A 19,116-nucleotide genomic window follows, 5' to 3' on the forward strand; every position below is an offset into this window, starting at 1 on the left:
GCCAGAAAGGAAGCACAAGATGTACTCGCTAGAGTGTCTGCTGTTTGATACTCGCCGTGTCCATGTAACACGTGGCGGGTTATGAGGACCGCATGATCACAGTGCACTAGCAGGTGTTGGTAGCACCCAAAGAGTGGAAGTTAATAGCCGTAACGGTATGGTGACCTGTCCATTCGGACCCCATGTAATTAGCAAGAAATAAATGGGCCGTGAAGAAAGTGGATGGGACCAACCGGCCTAAAGTTTCTTAATTATGAAAGAAAAGAAAATAATATGCTATCAAACTACGCGTTTGTAAATCCGTAACATTATGTTTGGATTCGTAAAAATTATATGCATTAATTTTATTATTTAATTTATAAATATAGAAATTAAAAATTCTTAAGTGAAAAAAAAAATTTAGAATTTAGAACCATCAATTTCTAAATTTAAATTTCATGTAAATAGTTTGTCATTTTCAACTTTTCGTAAATAAGAGTTTAAGAATAAAAAATACAAAAAAAAACTCTAAATTTCATGTAATAGATTGTCATTTTCAAATTTTCATGAATAAGAGTTCAAAAAAAAAAAAAAAACTCAACTATGAGTTGCCACTACCACGGCTATCGCACGCCACCACATATTGATTGTTGTGTCCCCCACGGCTGTATTTGACACCACCGATCATGATCACCGCCGCCAACACTACCCACCATCATCACTGCCGTCTCCGCCGCCACTACTAGCACATTTCCTAACTACTATATCCTCATTATATTAATGACTCTATACAAACAATATTATATATATATATATATGCTAGCAGAGAGCACACACTTTGTATGTATGAACAATTTCTCTTGGTAAGTGCATTTTTTTTAATATTACATAATTAATGTTTTGTCATCCTTATGTAAATATTGTGTATCAAAAGTGAGGGTAAAATTGGAAAAATAAGTATGTGATTGTCATTTTATGGAAAAAAAAAAAAAAGAGGGTGAAATATAAAAAAAGGGATATGATTGTTATTTTATCAAAATGTACAAAATTACTATTTTGCCCTCCTTTTGTCAATAATGTGTATCAAAAGTGAGGGCAAAATAGAAAAAAAAAGGGGAAAAAAAGCTGACAATGAGGGTTCTCTTAATAGTATAGAAGTATAGATTATGTTATCAAGACAATAAAATTTACAAATTCTAAAGCATAAGAAGGTGTATTCAATTGGGATTATGAGATATTTTAATTCTTTTAATAAATCTTGGGGTATTCAATTAGGATTTGAAGTAATTTTCAAATTCAACGTGTATTCAATCATAATTTTAAAATAGTTTATTAAAATATTTATAAATCTTGCTGTATTCACTTAGAATTTTAAGTGATTCTCAGATTCAATGCATATTCAACCAAAATTTTAAAACTTTTATTAAAATCCTTATAAATTTGAATGCATTCAATTAGGATTTAAAATAACCACCACAGGGTGGGTCAGTGGTTGGGATGAATTCCAAACTCATATTCCACACAGCACACCCTGAGTTCGATTTTTATTGATGGTGAATTGCACGATGGTGGTTAAGTAAGGATGAAATGTCTCCATTAGTCTTCCTTGCCCCTAGATGGGTGGAATGTATGGTGAAGCCACCAATTTGTTCCCTTTTTCAAAAGAAAACAAAATTAGGATTTAAAAGAAATTTATAACATTTCAACTGTATTTAATTAATAATTCATTTTATAGATTTTTATAAAGTTGAGGAATTCGAGTGAATTTGATAGATTTCATAGTGTATTTTAAGCATTCATAAATCTTACATCTCGCATTCAGATTTCAAGGGAATTGAAATTTTGCATGGAATCTTTATAAATCAATTAAACTCCATCACGATTCATAGATTTATAAATCCATAAAAATCCTTCAAAATCTCGATTGAAATACACCCCTCTAAAATCATGTCATTCCAATTTCCGCTATATTAAAATTGCTTAATTTTTGTTAATTTTTCACATCCAAACGCAATGTAATTGAATAGAGAAATTAAATTAAAGATGGAAGACAATTGGGGAAAATTGTAATTTGGATTCTCATTAACATTGTTTATTATTATTATTTTTTAATCTCTACTAATTAATAAAACACTCATTGTCAACTAAAATCCTATGAAATTATCAGTTTAACCCTTTAATTAAAACATAATATGAATAAGGAATATGGGGTAGAAATGTAATTTCACACAACCAAATTTTGCTGTTTTTTTTTCTTCAAAGCATCATCTACATGTAATCCTAACATATCTTTAATTACAAAAATAAAAAATTTAAAAAAAAATCTTCCACTCCCACATTCTCTATCACTCTCTTCTTCTATTTCAAAAAAATAAAAATAAAAAAAATTTCTCACACACTTTGTGTGTGCCCGTATGCTAGTTTTAATTATGGTATGCATTAATTTTATATAGATTTTTTACTAATTCATTTTTATACCTTACACACACTTCTTGGAATTTATGTTCTTTGATCTTCTTAATTTCATTTGATCAACAGTCATAAATTGAGAGTGTGAAAGGTAAAAAGAAGTGTTTGGATAGCGTCACCCTACAAATTATTAGGAAAACTAACTAAAATTTCTCAAAAACTTTAGTTTTAATGAAAATGACAAAATAAATGTGTAAGTGAATAGTACTAGGAGTGACTTTTCAAGATAAAAATGTCATTAACATTAAAAGTGAACAGTATTATGAGTGTTTCGTTAAGATTCCCAAAATTATTTTGATTACAGTTGAATCTCTCCAAAATGATAAATTGAATTCCTTCCTAATTAGTAAACACATGAGTGCTTTATAATTAAAAGATGAATGTTAGTTATCTTTTGATTACAGTTGAATCTCTCCAAAATGATAAATTGAATTCCTTCCTAATTAGTAAACACATGAGTGCTTTATAATTAAAAGATGAATGTTAGTTATCTTCTCCATTATAATATGTCTAATAGGAGGGGCAAGGGAAGTGGGAAATTACGAAATCTAGCTCCCCTAAACTAACATTATTCATGGAAACTAGGCTTCTAAATTTTTTATTGTTCTAATAGTGCGAGAGAATAAGGGCTAGAAAGTGTTAGGTGTCTAGTTTGGTTGGTTATTAGTTTTTTTTTATACCTAAACATGCCCTTTGAAGTGCCTTGGGGATGGCTAAGGTCTCTTGAAGAGCCATTTGGCTATTTAAGGCGAGGATAGGTATGTCGCATTTAAAATTGATTTTTGTTATTTGACACTTTAATCTAGGCTGGTGAGCATGCATTCGATATGCTCTTATATATTTTCTCTTTACTTGATGATCGAAACTGTTTATTTTGTAAATCACTTTATAAATATGAACAATACAAATAAAAAAAGCAACAAAATAAGAGATCATTTGACCATTTCGATTAAAGTTGTCATGATGTTGTTGTTTAATTGGCGAACAAATTAAGTTATTATTATATCGGCGTATACAAAATAAAAATAAATTTTTTATCTATGATGTGGATTTAGCTAATATTTTGATCGAGTATCTTTAAAGAGTAACTTAAAAAAATAAACGATTTAGATCATCAAATAATATTGTAAAATATTTAAGAAAAAGAGAAGTAAAAAGGAGAACATAAAAAGGGAAAAATGAATATAGTAAACAAACATTTACCATGTCACATCCCGGTCCGGGGTCCCATCACATTCCGGGCTCGACTCTACCTTAGCATAATATTGTCTGCTTTGGATCTCGACCACGGCCTCACGATTTTGTTCTGGGTATGCAATACTTAAAAATTTGGAAATGATATTATTGATAGTAAAATAAGAGATGCACTTAGTAATAATGTGATTTAAATTTATTTTTAACAATTATCAAATATAGCTTCTTTCACTTTCAACGTAATACTAAATGACAACAATTTTTTAGAGTTAAAAGCTTTTTTTTAACATCTTCAGGCTTAGCCAGATGGAAAATGTATATAAAACGACGGACCATTGTGCAAAAGTCCCCCGTATGTGTCGATACTCCAGTAAATATTTTATTTTCTTCTGCTTTTATATTTTAACAAAATTTTCTTCGCTGTCACAACAAAAACTTTCCAAAATTTCCAATTAGATTCAGCCATTCGCGCGATCTCGATCTAGACGCAGCGTTTCACCATTCCCGCGACCTTCAATTCCGAATCAGTTACTCCTCACTTTGCTTACAAAAACCTCGATTCCACAGGTCTAGGGTTTCAGATCTCGCACTCGTGGAGGTAATTTTCCAATTCCGTCCTTTAATTTCACCTTTTTGCTGTTTGGATGCTCGGAAAGTTGGGGAAGGGAAAAGAAAATTGGGGTTTTGATGTGGGTTTTGAATTTCGCATCAATTAAGCAAATTGGCAATGGTGAATTTTATCTGATGTGGATTATCTAATGGAGTAGGCATTTGAGAATTGGAGTGATTTCTGCGGTTTCAGGTGGTTATGCTATTATAGAATTCGAATTTTGGGAATTTTAGGGTTTTGGAAGAATGCATGCGAAAGCGGCACAATCGTCGTTTCGGGATCGGACGTACGAGTTTCAGAGTGTAGCGGAGAGGCTAAAGAAGTCGTTCTCATCAGGGCCGGGGCAGAATGGGCCGAGTAGTGGATTGAAATCGAAATCCGAGGAGCAGCGTTCTGCGGTTGTGATTCAGTCGGAGTTCAATAAGAGGGCCTCCAAAATCGGGTATGGGATACATCAGACGTCGCAGAAGCTTGGAAAGCTGACAAAGTGTGAGTTATTGCTGATTGGTAGTATAATTGTAACGTTATTGCTTACTGGTTTCAGTTTGATATTGAAAACAATGCTAATTGATATCCATGGTGTGTACTTCTTGTTATTGACCTGGTGCAGCATTTCGCTCTCAAGATTTGTGTTGGTTTTAATGATAATATTGTTGTTTTAGATATTGAAGCGTTATAAGATAATCTTTTGTTACAATTGTAAGGAAGAACCAATAGCTTTTCCCATATGAACTCTGCACCTACATTATAGTGAAAATCCACATTCGAAGTTGCTAAACCCTACCTATTATCCCTCAGGGTGTCGGTACTAATTTCAATCGCCTGATGTACCATGCTTCATTCGCTCCATTGAACGTTGTGGATGATGATTAAATTAGATATAAAAATTATTATCGGATTTCTTTCTTCTTTAAAGTGTGAATGTCTGGAATGGCGTAGGGTTGTTTTAATTTTGGTGGCTTTTGTGTTTCTATGGCTATAAATATTCAGGTTCCAGAGACAATTATATATTTATTCTAATGCATCTGTCTTGTCATGTAGTGGCAAAGAGGACTTCCGTGTTTGATGACCCTACAAGGGAAATTCAGGAGCTGACAGCAGTTATCAAGCAAGATATTACTGCCCTTAATTCTGCAGTGGTGGACCTTCAGCATCTATCTAACTCCAGAAATCAAAGCGGGAATATTTCTAGTGACACAAGTAGTCATTCAACCACAGTTGTTGATGACCTGAAAAATCGGCTGATGAGCGCTACAAAAGAGTTTAAAGAAGTGCTCACCATGCGAACTGAAGTAAGACCTAATGTTGCTGAATAATTATTTCCTGCCAAGTTTGTTAGGCTGGTGCTCTTAGTATGAAACCGTTCTACTGTTGCTGCTCCTTAAGTTATTTTCAGAGACTAATAAATCTTTTGGTTGGTTTCATGAAGAATTTGAAGGTTCATGAGAATAGAAGACAATTGTTTTCTGTGACTGCAACTAAGGATGCTGCAAATCCCTTTGTTCGTCAACGTCCACTGGCTGCCAGGTCAGCTGCTAGTTCTTCAAGTGCTTCTCCTCCTCCATGGGCTGGATCACCCTCTTCATCACAGGCGTTCCCCAAGTAAGATAGTATTTTTGTTGGTTCTTCTTGTTAATTATGGATAATTGGTACTGGATGATTATATTGTAACCCATTAAGTGAGTAGCTATATTTTTCATATATAAATTGTCATGGGGACCTCTATGTATGTTTGATATTGGGGAGAGTCATCTTGCACTCCTCCCTAGTGAAAAAAATAATGGAGGGAGGAGTGCAAAATGTCATTCTGGATTGCTTAATTACAATTCCCTTGATAAATCCAGTTAAAATTTTGTGAATTTTGCACTATAAAAATTCTGGTTTATTTTCTCTAAAATTTGCAGTTAGTGTTGCTGCTGCTTGCACTGTTTTTCTTCTTGAACATCTTGAAAATAACTGGCCCCTTCCTTTGTCTTTCTCCCCATTCTTCGTTATGATGTTAAATAATCTAGAGGATCAGTTATCTCAGTTTACAGTATTGGCTTCTAAACTTCTGTATTCTTTCGGAGTGAATCCTAGAACTGAAGATGCTCTTTTGAATAATTACATTTTCAAACTTTTGATTATGATCTGTTTCTGTTGCGTGGTCTTTAACTTAATATGCAGGCAAAACAATTGAGACGTGTTGGTTCAGATATAAAATTTGAGCTTGTATCATAGTGAAATTTATTGATTTCTGATTCTACAGGAAGCAGATGGATGGGGAGAGTCAGCCATTGCTCCTGCAGCAGCAACAACAGCAGCAACAGGAGCTGGTTCCAGTGCAAGATAGTTACATGCAAAGCAGGGCTGAAGCTTTGCAAAATGTTGAGTCCACTATTCATGAGTTGAGCAATATTTTCAACCAGCTTGCGACCTTGGTTTCCCAGCAAGGGGAGGTTGCCATCAGGTTTTACTCTAATCCAGTATCTTCCTTTGAATTCAGTTGGCACACGGTGCTAAATGTTAATAATAGATCACTATTTTTTTTAGCGCCTAACATGCTTGGGGTTTTATTGTTACTGGTAAAGCATTGCACAAGCTGGGGAAAACTAAAAGCTGTGTTCAAACACAAGCCGGGCAAAACTAAAAGCTATGTTCAAACACAAGCTGGGCAAGAAGCTAATTATCTAATATTTAAGCTTCATTTGACCCCTTGAAATAATTATATATATAATTGAACAAACTTGAGTATAAAATTGTTTTTGACCATGGTGGTTCAAACATTTTTACGATAAGATGGGTAGCTAAGCTTATCAACCAAATTTCTGTGCTTTCAGTGTGATCCCGACATCTGCCCGTAGTTTTCGTTTGGTTCTAAGTTTTCTTGTCAGACAGCATATGTTTTGAAGTTTGTGGAAATTGTTAACCTTGAGGTTCTAGGGTCAAATCCCGTATCTGTGCGCTATGTGGTGTCTGTGCATCTGTAGGGTGTTTCGACTTGGATTTTCAAAAATTAAATCTGATGATGGTATTTCTTGTTGCAGAATTGATGAGAACATGGAAGACACATTAGCGAACGTAGAGGGCGCACAAGGGGCATTGCTCAAGTATCTGAATAGCATATCATCAAACAGGTGGCTGATGATCAAGATATTCTTTATACTAATATTTTTCCTCATGGTTTTCCTATTTTTTGTGGCATAGTCATTTGCAGAGAGAGAGAGAGAGAGAGAGAGACGGTTGAAAAGGAAGTAAATGACGATGATTTTTAGTAATTTTACTGTCGATAAAGCCCTTTGTATTCTATTCATATCATCTTTTTTGCTTTTTCGAAAGTTCACGCGGACATAAACAAGATAAGGATCGGGGTTTTCCTATCGTCGTATATATGTTCGGGATACATGTAACTGTAAAATTTGTTGAGAACAGTGTGACTGGCAAAAACTATTCCTTTGTCTTCTCTGTGATTGTGTTATATATTGTGCTTTTTTAATTAAGTTCCCAGGAAGAATGCCTTCTCGTGATTAGGGAGAAACTTTAGTATGGCTGCCTAATTAAGGCGTCTCTTCGGATCCTTTCCTCCTAATCTATCAAATCAAGGAACCTGTGCTGTTGAAATTTGATCCAACGGTGACAAATAGAGGCCTATTTTCAAAGTTATAATAACTTCAATCGCGCCCAAAGACAAATCCTAGTCATCCCAATATGATGTTTTCAATCTGTCTTTTACGTTGCGGTTAACTATACTTATATTATGAAATTCCAACAAATAATTGTTAAATATTTGCACTTTTCAATAAAAAACAGCATTATATAACTGTTTTTGTTTCTTTTGCGTGAATTGTTCACCGTATTTTTTTTTTTTAATGTTACAGAATTATACATGCACGCATTTTCTATAGATAGTTTTCTGCCTTTGTGATAACTAAAAGTTACCTTCCCATTGTCAGTTAAATCCAGGTACTTTGTAATTTGTATTGACAGTTAAATCCAGGTACATTTTTGTTTCCTTCCCCAACAATTTACTAAAAATTCCAACAATAAAAAGCAATTTGCCAAATCCTAAATACACATGAAACAAATTACTAGCAAATAATAAATTAAAAAAACCACTGTGTAAAATATTTTTTCAATATAAATGACAACTAAATAGACAAATCACCACTAGACAGAACAAACAACAGAGATAAGACTAAAGAGACGAAGATAGACTGACTGATACGAAGCAAGAACATATTAAATTCCTAAGCAATAACATATTAACTTTCTGAGCAATGGCTATGAGCTGCCCATGGTTTATAGGAAATTGACACCTCATTCTAGTCTTCCTAAATCTCATCATGAAGTCTTCTGTGGACTTATGTTCATACTGTTTGACTTCCACGAAGTCATTGATAGTTACTTCAGGCTCCACCTTGTAAAATTGCTTATGGAAAGTCATCTTCATTGGAATATGATCCTCTCCGGATCGTCTTTGTGGGGATCCGAGAGATCATTCAATCGTGTATGTTCATCATACATTATGCGGTTAAAAATCATTTTAAATTAAATATAAATAGTACCTGACCGCACGATATACGATGAATAGACACGATTAATTGATCTTTGGATCCCCACAAAGAAGATTTGGAGAGGATCCTTGTCCATCTCCATTTGCATGGTTGTATAAAAAAATAAAACAAAAAGTCTCATCCATGATTCGTATTTATCTAATGTTTTGAATGATGGTCTTCTTTTTTATTTTTTTTTATTTTTAACAAATGATATTATTTACATTAAGGAGAGGGGTGAGCTTAACCTCATAATGGGTGGGTTGACAATAATGTGATTCAAATTTACATTTGGATATAATCAAACTTAAGACCTCTCACTTACGAATGAATAATGGTCTATAAAAAGTAACATAGAAAATGCACGATTCAGATCATCAAACAATATTGTAGAATATTAGAAAAATAAGAAGGTAAAACGAGACCGTATAATAAACAAAATAGTTATAAAAAAAGTAGTAGTTTATTTTATAAAACAAAATAGGTAAAACGAGACCGTCTAAAGTGGGAAAGGTCAAACGATACCGTTTGATTTTTCATCTTATTTAATAAAAAAGTTTTCGGTTCTTTATATTTTTTAAGCTAATTAAAATCTTAAAATCATCTTCAATCCTTGGGTTAGTTTAAAATTTTTAACCCAGTAAATTTAGGTTTTAACTCAGAAACAGTTTTTCTTCTCCAATAATTATAGGTTAAAATTTTAGCCCGAGATTATTAAAGAATGAATTTAGGATAATTTTTTTCTTGAAGTAAATTAAAAAAAAATTTATGTAAACTATCATAATTTAATTTAATTAATATTTTAACCTAAAAATATTTAGATTCCGATCAATATTAAAAAAGCACTAAACCAACACCATGAAACTCATGAAACACTATGAAAGAATATAAAACACATAAAAGATTTTTTTTAATTACTTTAGCCGTTAGATTTAAATTTGGTCCATTAGATTTTATTTTATTTTATTTTTTTACCATTAGATTTGATCATATTAGATCGTAGCCGTTAGATTCAATGAATTTATAAATACAAAACTAAAAAAAAAATGCACATATGTGGTGGGCCAACCCCACCAACCGAGGAGGAATTCTAGCATAAATTTGTCTCATAAAGGAGTTTTGAGTTAAAACTTATAGAGAAATTTTATTTGAACCCATAAAACCTCTCTCTACACCCAACTTAAACTTTGAATGTGAATTGTCGTTTTTACCCTATTGCATAATTACCACTAACTACAAGATGAAATTAACAATAAACTAAAATTTATAAATAAACCCACATCTAATAATCAAACCCCACCATCATGAAATCTTTATCCTACATTCATTCTAACTAAAACCTAAGACGCTTTCATAGAGAAAAACAAGATTTTTTGAACGATGGATGGTAATTTAGAAAATTTGAATCCTCAAACTAAAGTATGAATCGATTTTTGCAAGTTTTTTTTTCTTTTTTTTTTTTCGTTTGATTTCAATTTTTATTAAGATTTAGAAACAAAATCAGCACATTTTCTAAAGCATAATTACTAGCAGAAACATATATGGCACTGCATAGCAACTTGTGTGAATGTCACACTTTCTTCTCATTTCATTTGTGCGAATGGCATTGCATAGCAGCACTATAGCTACTGTTCTTGAATTTAAAGGTGTTGAGATCCTTCTATTCGGTGAAACAAATGTGTGTAGTCTCCAAAAGCTTCCCCTTCTTTCTCTTGGGATATGATTGTTATTTTATCAAAAGGTACAAAATTAATATTGTTTTTCATAATTTAATTCGGTTGTTTGGATGTCGAAAATGTTTTGATTTCATTAAAATATAGGAATGTGAGGTTCAAGTAGGTTCACAACATGAAAAAATATGCCTTCAATTTTATAGTTGAATTTTTTTATCCTGATTATGATAATTAAAACATAATCTTGTTTTGATTACAAGATTATTAGGCACCCTTATCGTCATTTAATGGGAAGAAACTGTGCCTCTACTTCTCTGCAAATTGGTGCCGACCTTGCAATTACCCCTTGGCATTGCAAGAACGTGACTTTATGAAATGCTTAGAGTGGAAGGCAAAGAGTTTAAGATAATCTGTCTCTTTCGGTTGTGATGAGGTAAAAAATGAACACTTCAAGTGCATGCCATGACTGACATTGAACGGATGCTATTTTTCATAAAAGATTGAGTGACATCTACCGCATATAATGAGTTGTAGAATGCTGATTTTGGGTCTTTATTTTCTAAATGGGTGTAAAGATAAATTTATATATTGAGATTGGTTTGTGAGAGTAGTTTAGGTAGTAAGTCGGGTTTCAAGAGATATTGAGAATTTAATCAAAAGTAATATGGGTGTAAAGAGCAAGTTGGATGTAGAAAGAAGGGTTATATGGGTTCAAGTAAAATTTTCCGAACCTTGCTTTAAGTATTGTAACAAGTTAAGATAAGTTTAGAACCTAAAATTGAGTTTTATTCCAAAGATTGGAATAGGTCTAATGATTTAAGGAAAGGATTAAGAACGTCTTGAAGGCACTTGTAAAATATATAAAACGAGGGACCATAGTGCAAAAATCCCCCGTATGAAGGTACTGCTGTAAATTATTTTCTTCTGGTTTTTTTACTTTCAGTCAGAACTATAACAAAATTTTCTTTATTAGGTCCAACCATTCGCGCGATCTCGATCCAGACGCAGCGTTTCACCATTCCCGCGACCTTCAACTCCGAGTCAGTTATTCCTCACTCTGCTCACAAAAACCTCGATTCCGCAGGTTCAGGGTTTCAGATCTCACACTCGTGGAGGTAAGTTCCCAATTCCGTGCTTCAGTTTCTCTATTTGACTGTTTGGATGCTCGGAAAGCTGGGGAAGGGAAAAGATAATTGGGGGTTTGATGCGGGGTTTCAATTGAATTTCGCATCAATTAGGCAAATTAGCAATGGCGAAATTTGTGTGATGCGGATTATCTAATGGAGTAGGCATTTGAGAATTGGAGTGGATTTCTGCGGTTTCAGGTGGTTATGCTATTCTAGAATTCGAATTTTGGGAATTTTAGGGTTTTGGAAGAATGCATGCGAAAGCGGCACAATCGTCGTTTCGGGACCGGACGCACGAGTTTCAGAGTGTAGCGGAGAGGCTAAAGAAGTCGTTCTCATCAGGGCCGGGGCAGAATGGGCCGAGTAGTGGATTGAAATCGAAATCCGAGGAGCAGCGTTCTGCGGTTGCTATTCAGTCGGAGTTCAATAAGAGGGCCTCCAAAATCGGGTATGGGATACATCAGACGTCGCAGAAACTTGGAAAGCTGACAAAGTGTGAGTTATTGATGATTGATTGTATAATTGTAATGTTATTGCTTTTCTTGTTTCAGTTTGATATTGAAAAACAATGCTAATTGATATACGATATACGTGGTGTGTAATTCTTGGTAATGTCCTGGTGCAGCATGTCGCTCTCGAGATTTGTGTTGGTTGTCATGATAATATTGTTGTTTCAGATATTGAAGCATCATAAGATAATCTTGTGTAACAATTGTAAAGAAGAACCAATAGCTTTTCCCATATCAACTCTGCACCTACATTATAGTGATAATCCGCACTCAAAGTTGCTAAACCCTACCTCTTATCCCTCATGGTGTCGCTACTATTTTCAATCGTCTGATGTACCATACTTCATTCGCTCCATTGCACGTTGTGGATGATGATTAAATTAGATATAACAATTATTATCGGATTTCTTTCTTCTTTAAAGTGTGAATGCTTGGAATGGCTTAGGATTGTTTTAATTTTGGTGGCTTTTGTTTCTATGGCTATAAATAATCAGGTTTTAGAGACAATCATATATTTATTCTAATGTATCTGTCTTGTCATGTAGTGGCAAAGAGGACTTCCGTGTTTGACGATCCTACAAGGGAAATTCAGGAGCTGACAGCAGTTATCAAGCAAGATATTACTGCCCTTAACTCTGCAGTGGTGGACCTTCAGCATCTATCTAACTCCAGAAATCAAAGCGGGAATATTTCTAGTGACACGAGTAGTCATTCAACCACAGTTGTTGATGACCTGAAAAATCGGCTGATGAGCGCCACAAAAGAGTTTAAAGAAGTGCTCACCATGCGAACTGAGGTAAGACCTAATGTTGCTGAATAATTATTTCCTGTCAAGTTTGTTAGGCTGGTCCTCTTAGTATGAAAGTGTTCTACTGTTGCTGCTCCTTAAGTTATTTTCTAAGACTAATGAATCTTTTGGTTGGTTTCATGAAGAATTTGAAGGTTCATGAGAATAGAAGACAATTGTTTTCTGCAACTGCAACTAAGGATGCTGCAAATCCCTTTGTTCGTCAACGTCCACTGGCTGCCAGGTCAGCTGCTAGTTCTTCAAGTGCTTCTCCTCCTCCATGGGCTGGATCACCCTCTTCATCACAGGCGTTCCCCAAGTAAGGGAGTATTTTTTTGGTTCTTGTTGTTAATTATGGATGATTGGTACCGGATGATTATATTGCAACCCGTTAAGTGTATGAGTAGCTATATTTGTCATATATAAATTGTCATAGGGGACGTCTATGTATCTTTGATACTGGGAGAGTCAACTTGCACTCCTCCCTAGTGAAAAAAATAACGGAAGGAAGAGTGCAAGATGTCATTCTGGAGTGCTTAATAACAGTTCCCTTGATAAATCCAGGTAAAATTTTGCACTAAAAATTCTGGTTTATTTTCTCTAAAATTAGCATTTAGCGTTGCTGCTGCTTGCACGATTTCTCTTCTTGAACATCTTGAAAATAACAGGCCCCTTTCCTTTGTCTCTCCCTTTTCTTCGTTATGATGTTAAATAATCTGGAGGATCAGTTATCTGAGTCAGTTTACAGTATTGACTTCTAAACTTCTGTATTCTTTCATAGTGAATCCTAGAATTGAAGATGCTCTTCTGAATATTTTAATCTTCAAACTTTTGATTGTGATATATTTCTGTCATGTGGTCTTTAACTTAATATGGAGGCAAAATTTGAGCTTGTATCATAGTGAAACATTTATTGGTTTCTGATTCTACAGGAAGCAGATGGACGGGGAGAGTCAGCCATTGCTCCAGCAGCAGCAGCAACAGCAGCAACAGGAGCTGGTTCCGGTGCAAGACAGTTACATGCAAAGCAGAGCTGAAGCTTTGCAAAATGTTGAATCCACTATTCATGAGTTGAGCAATATTTTCAACCAGCTTGCGACCTTGGTTTCCCAGCAAGGGGAGGTTGCGATAAGGTTTTACTCTAATTCCCGTATCTTCCTTTGAATTCAGTTGGTAGTGCTAAGCAGACAGTGCTAAATGCTAATAATAGATCACTATTTTTTAGCGCCTTACACACTTGCTTTTTTATTGTTACTGGCAAAGCATTGCACAAGCTGGGCAAAACTAAAAATCATGTTCAAACACAAGCTGGGCAAGAAGCTAATTATCCAATATTAAGCACCATTTAACCCCATGAAATAATTATATATATAATTGAACAAACTAGAGTAACAAATTGTTCTTGACCATGGGTAAAGCATTGCATGATAAAACGGTTCGTCTCTGATGGTGGTTCAAACATTTTTACGATAAGATGGGTAGCTAAGCTTATCACAAATTTCTGTGCATTCTGTATGATCCCGACATCTGCCCGTAGTTTTCGTTTGGTTCTAAGTTTTCTTGTCAGGCATTATGTGTTTTGAAGTTTGTAGAAATTGTTAATCTTGAGGGTTGTAGGGTCAAATCCTATATCTCTGCGCTATGTGGTGTCTATGCATCTGTTCGGTGTTTGGTCTTGGATTTTCAAAATTTAATTTTGATGCTGGTATTTCTTCTGGCAGAATTGATGAAAATATGGAAGACACATTAGCGAACGTAGAGGGCGCACAAGGGGCATTGCTCAAGTATCTGAATAGCATATCATCAAACAGGTGGCTGATGATCAAGATATTCTTTATACTAATATTTTTCCTCATGGTTTTCCTATTTTTTGTGGCATAGTCATTTGCAGACAGAGAGAGAGAGAGCTGAAAAGGAAGAAAATGACAATGATTTTTAGTAAGTTACTGTCGATAGAGCCCTTTGCATTCTATTCATGTCATCTTTTGCTTCTTCGAATGTTCACGCGGGCATAAACAAGTACGGGGGTTTTCCTATTGTAGTATATGTGTTGGGGATACATGTAACTGTAAAATTTGTTGAGAACATTGTGATCTGCTCCGTGAGTCTGATTGTTTTTGTATTGTGCTTTCTTAATGAAGTAGTGATTAGGGATAAACTTTAGTAGGGCTGCCTGTTTACCACATCTCTCTTGTCGCATGGAAGAGGCCCAAAAATCACCGACGTGCACAAAGACAAATCCAAGTCATCCGAATATGATGTTTTCAGTCCCTCTTGTACGTTGCGATTAACTGCATTTATATTATGAAATTCAGATTTTTTTATTTTTTTTATTTTTAATTTTACAGAATTACACACGCATACATTTTTTTATAGATAGTAGTTTTCTGCCTTTTTGACGACTAAAAATTACCTTGCCATTCTAAGTTTAATCCAGGTAGTGTTTGTATTGAGGCGTGTCAAACTTAAAGTACGAAAATTACAACTCAATATCATAACATATTTTCTTACAACCTGACCACAAAAGCACCTGTTAGTTGGTAAATGTCACATTTTTGCTATTTTCCCCAACAATTTACTAAATATTCCAACAACAAAAAACTACCAAATCCTATATACGCATGAAAAAAATTTACTAGCAAATAATAAATAAGAAAACTACTATGTAAACTTTTTCCAATCAATGACAACTAAACAAATAGATTCCACACACAAAACAAATAACTAAGACCAGATTGAAAAAATGATGATTTAATACGGAACAATAACATATAAAAAATTTAAGCATCAAACCTGTTATGATACCAAGTTGAAAATACACATAAAAAAGTAGCAAATGGACTAATAAACCGAACAACAAACCAACTATAAATAAATTCATTAACGATTATATAATTTTATGTAAACATGGCAATACCAAAAGACCCAAAATAAAAACTTTACGTTACTAAAATCACAAATACAATGAAGTAGGAGGACGAATCAGTAAAAACAAAAAACACGAGCCAGCTATATAAGCTCCTCATTGGGTACTCCATTACGTTATCCAGACCTTAATTTAGCCCTACTTTTGGAAACGTAACCAACCTCCCTCCTCCCTCTTCATCTTCCCAAATTTCCATATCTCCCTCTCCTCCTATATAATCCAAATCCCTAATTCCACCATTCCCAATCTCCTCTAGACCCTAATTCCCCTTTCACAATCCCCCCAAATCTCCGATCTCGATTTTTCCTGAGCTTCTGTGAATTTTTTTATCGTCGATTGAAAAACAACGAAATCTTCCTTCCCTGCGCGATTTCTCGAGAGAATGGTTGGCGGTGGAGGCAGGAGAGACGAGGGCTCGCTCGTCATCAACAACACGAACGTGTTCGCGGCGCTTGAGACGCTGAGGAAGAAGAAGAAGTCCGATAAGGATCGCAAGAGCAAAGGGTCGTCCAAGGCGGCGCAGCCCAAGGCGCCGGAGCCGCAGGTGTTCTGGGCGCCGGCTCCTTTGAACACGAAATCGTGGGCCGATGTTGACGACGAAGATGATGATGATTATTACGCCACCACGGCTCCACCTCAGGCTGCTTGGGGATCGTCGGAGCCGCAAAAAAGTAAGGAGAAGCCAAATGTAGAGGTCAGAACTGAAATTCGATTTTTTTATTCGTTTCGATTTTGATGTGTTATCTGAATTTTGTGTTTTTATTCGATTGTTTGTTTGAATTTTTTTCCTTGAATTTTTTTTTTTTTTGATATAAGGAATTGGACTGATGAATATAGATAATCTAGTTGGGTATTGATCTTACTCTAGGAGCTGCAGAGACGCTAACTTTGTGATGGGAAATCGAACATTGTTTGTTGGTTGAGGGAATGATCTGAGTTAGTTTGGCTTGTTGATTGTTCAAGGAGGAAGTTAGTGGAGGTGTATTGGAAAGATTTGTTATTTCAATATAAGTGTTGGTTTCCGGTGGATAACAAAGTAGTGGCTGCACCGAATGTAGAAGCGAAGGTACAATTCGGTGTCATGTGGAAAAGTCATTAGGTGTCATTGGAACATAGGAGATACGATGTGTCTTTGAAAAAGTGAGGGTCTGTAGATGTATATGTACTTGTACGATGTAGTTATGGTTGATTCAAAGTTGGGAAATGGGAAAAATAGTTGGACTGGAAGGCCGAAATTTAGCCAATTATGCTGCATAAAATATCTATTAGGACCGCCCCTCTGCATGTTCAGAGATTATTTGTACAACTTTCTTTGTCTGATGACCTTTTATGCGACTATGTAAATTTATATGGTTATGCATTTGTCAGAGCATTGCGGGCAATGACCAGAACAGAGTTATTGTAACGGCTTGTTGATTTGTGATTACAGGAAAGTGAGAGTGAAGAAGATATTCTTGATGAAGGTGATGATGATGCAGAGGAAGAGCATGATCATGAACTGGAGGTGCCTGTAAATCTGGAGCCAGTGGTGAAGAAGCCTGCTTATGTTCCTGCGCCACCTAAAGAGGCAGAAAAGCAACTTTCAAAAAAGGAAAGAAAGAAAAAAGAACTTGCAGAACTTGAGGCTCTTCTTGCTGATTTTGGAGTCGCCCCAAAGGAGAGTGATAGTCAAGATGAATCACAAGGTAATTGTGAACAATTATTTCAGATAAATTCTGTTATAGTGATTAGCGATTGCTGCTCTTCGTTTTTTTCTCTTTTAGTGCCTTTTGCTCTATTTTACTTTTCTGCATCTGAAATTCTGTGTAAAGAAAGAATAAAAGCTGAATCTTATTCATTTCATCATGTCAATAATGAATTGAAATTTGGGATTGGACATAACATAGATGCGAAGGAGATGGTTAAAATTTTCCATGTACACTTTAAGCGTTCATATATGCACATAGTACTCCATTTAACCGAGTATTCTTGTTCAATGTATCAATCACCACTCATATCGATTGCAAAATAAGCTTAGAATCAAATGACAAACTTATGTTTGAAAGTCAATTCCTTGTATTTGTTTATTTATATCTGTAATTATTGCAGAAGTTGAAGTCTTGGTTTTATTTATTTACTTATTGAGAGCCTCTATTGCAAGGTATCTGGATATGGTTTCTTTGGTGCCATCTCATATTCAATATCATCTAGCCAACAACCATCATTATGTTGCATTTGCAGGTGTTGCACAAGAAAAGGATAATGCACCAGATGGAGATGGAGAAAAGAAGGAAAATCAATCTGCAGAGTCCAAGAGCGCCAAGAAGAAGAAAAAGAAAGATAAAGCTTCCAAGGAGGTGAAAGAATCGCAGGATCAGCCAAACAACTCAGGGGCTACTAATGGTCCGAGTGAAGTTACTGGAGCCGAACAGGTGGAGGAGGATACATCGAATATTGATGTGAAGGAGCGATTAAAGAAGGTTGTATCTGGGAAGAAGAAGAAATCTAGTAAAGAGTTGGATGCTGCAGCAAAAGCTGCTGCTCAAGAGGCTGCTGCTAGGAGAGCACGGCTTGCTGCAGCTAAGAAGAAAGAGAAGAATCATTACAACCAGCAGCCTGTCCGGTAAAAAGCCCAAATTTTGTTCAACATTGGTACATATGAACATGTAATTTCTCTTTGTTCATATGACGGAAGTTATGCGAAATAAAGAGTTGTGGCTCTGGGTTTAAATTTAATTGCGAGGTGGACTTATAGGAAGTTATCGTTTTTGGCTGTTGCCGATCATTTTTTGTTGCTCGGTTGTCATGGGACGTATGGAATTTGCCAGTTTTGCTCATTGGATGTTTGTTCCTTGGAGAGTGGGTTTTAAATTGATAGATGTCTGTAATGTAGTTGTTCCTCCATGTTGTCGCTGTCACAAACTTCTTGTGTGTGAAATTCTATGAATGGACACCATGAGAAATTATTGCATTTCTTCTGGTCTGCGAGTTGCTTATTGAAGAGCTTGATAATCCCAGCCCCGGTCCAAAATTAAGGGATAAAAACAGGGGGCAAAGTGCTTTAAGGACAAAACGGGAGTTTTGTCAATGTACTGTTGAAAAAGCTTACATAGAACGAGTTTATTGTTGTCGTGACATCATAATTCAATAATACATTTTTTACTCTGGACGTCATGTGACAGTGAACGCTTTTTTTTGGTAAGTCGTTCTCTTATCAATGTGGTGCTACATATCAATTAAAACTTTGTAATTTGAGTAGCTTTGTACTGATTCGTTGGGTGAACTTTCTCGTACTTGTATTAAAATGCTTTCACCAGAAGCGCTTTCAATT

General features: G+C 35.1%; 3 protein-coding genes across 6 annotated transcripts; all 3 read left to right on the forward strand.

The window, feature by feature from the left end:
* Positions 1–4,008: 4,008 nt before the first annotated feature.
* Positions 4,009–7,697, forward strand: LOC137745359 (syntaxin-32-like). Of its 3 annotated transcripts, none has more exons than XM_068485314.1 (6): positions 4,009–4,240; positions 4,410–4,741; positions 5,294–5,544; positions 5,682–5,854; positions 6,501–6,701; positions 7,279–7,697. In XM_068485314.1, exons 2-6 carry the CDS (start codon positions 4,498–4,500, stop codon positions 7,436–7,438), a joined length of 1,029 nt encoding a protein of 342 aa, XP_068341415.1. In that variant the 5' UTR covers positions 4,009–4,240; positions 4,410–4,497; the 3' UTR covers positions 7,439–7,697. The 3 variants fall into 3 exon arrangements, with proteins under 3 accessions (XP_068341415.1, XP_068341408.1, XP_068341421.1); XM_068485307.1 differs by having other exon boundaries at positions 4,445–4,741; XM_068485320.1 differs by having other exon boundaries at positions 4,486–4,741.
* A 3,717-nt stretch (positions 7,698–11,414) lies between these two features.
* LOC137735652 (syntaxin-32-like) lies at positions 11,415–15,203 on the forward strand. Of its 2 annotated transcripts, none has more exons than XM_068475098.1 (6): positions 11,415–11,572; positions 11,783–12,079; positions 12,639–12,889; positions 13,027–13,199; positions 13,813–14,013; positions 14,602–15,203. In XM_068475098.1, the coding sequence occupies exons 2-6, from the start codon at positions 11,836–11,838 to the stop codon at positions 14,759–14,761; spliced, it is 1,029 nt and encodes a 342-aa protein (XP_068331199.1). In that variant the 5' UTR covers positions 11,415–11,572; positions 11,783–11,835; the 3' UTR covers positions 14,762–15,203. The 2 variants fall into 2 exon arrangements, with proteins under 2 accessions (XP_068331199.1, XP_068331206.1); XM_068475105.1 differs by having other exon boundaries at positions 11,417–11,572; positions 11,824–12,079.
* A 697-nt stretch (positions 15,204–15,900) lies between these two features.
* Positions 15,901–18,756, forward strand: LOC137735665 (uncharacterized). The gene is made up of 3 exons (XM_068475116.1): positions 15,901–16,500; positions 17,236–17,491; positions 18,027–18,756. The coding sequence occupies exons 1-3, from the start codon at positions 16,189–16,191 to the stop codon at positions 18,410–18,412; spliced, it is 954 nt and encodes a 317-aa protein (XP_068331217.1). The 5' UTR covers positions 15,901–16,188; the 3' UTR covers positions 18,413–18,756.
* Positions 18,757–19,116: the final 360 nt, after the last annotated feature.

The sequence above is a fragment of the Pyrus communis genome, chromosome 1 (assembly GCF_963583255.1).
Source record: "Pyrus communis chromosome 1, drPyrComm1.1, whole genome shotgun sequence".
Taxonomy (NCBI): domain Eukaryota; kingdom Viridiplantae; phylum Streptophyta; class Magnoliopsida; order Rosales; family Rosaceae; genus Pyrus; species Pyrus communis.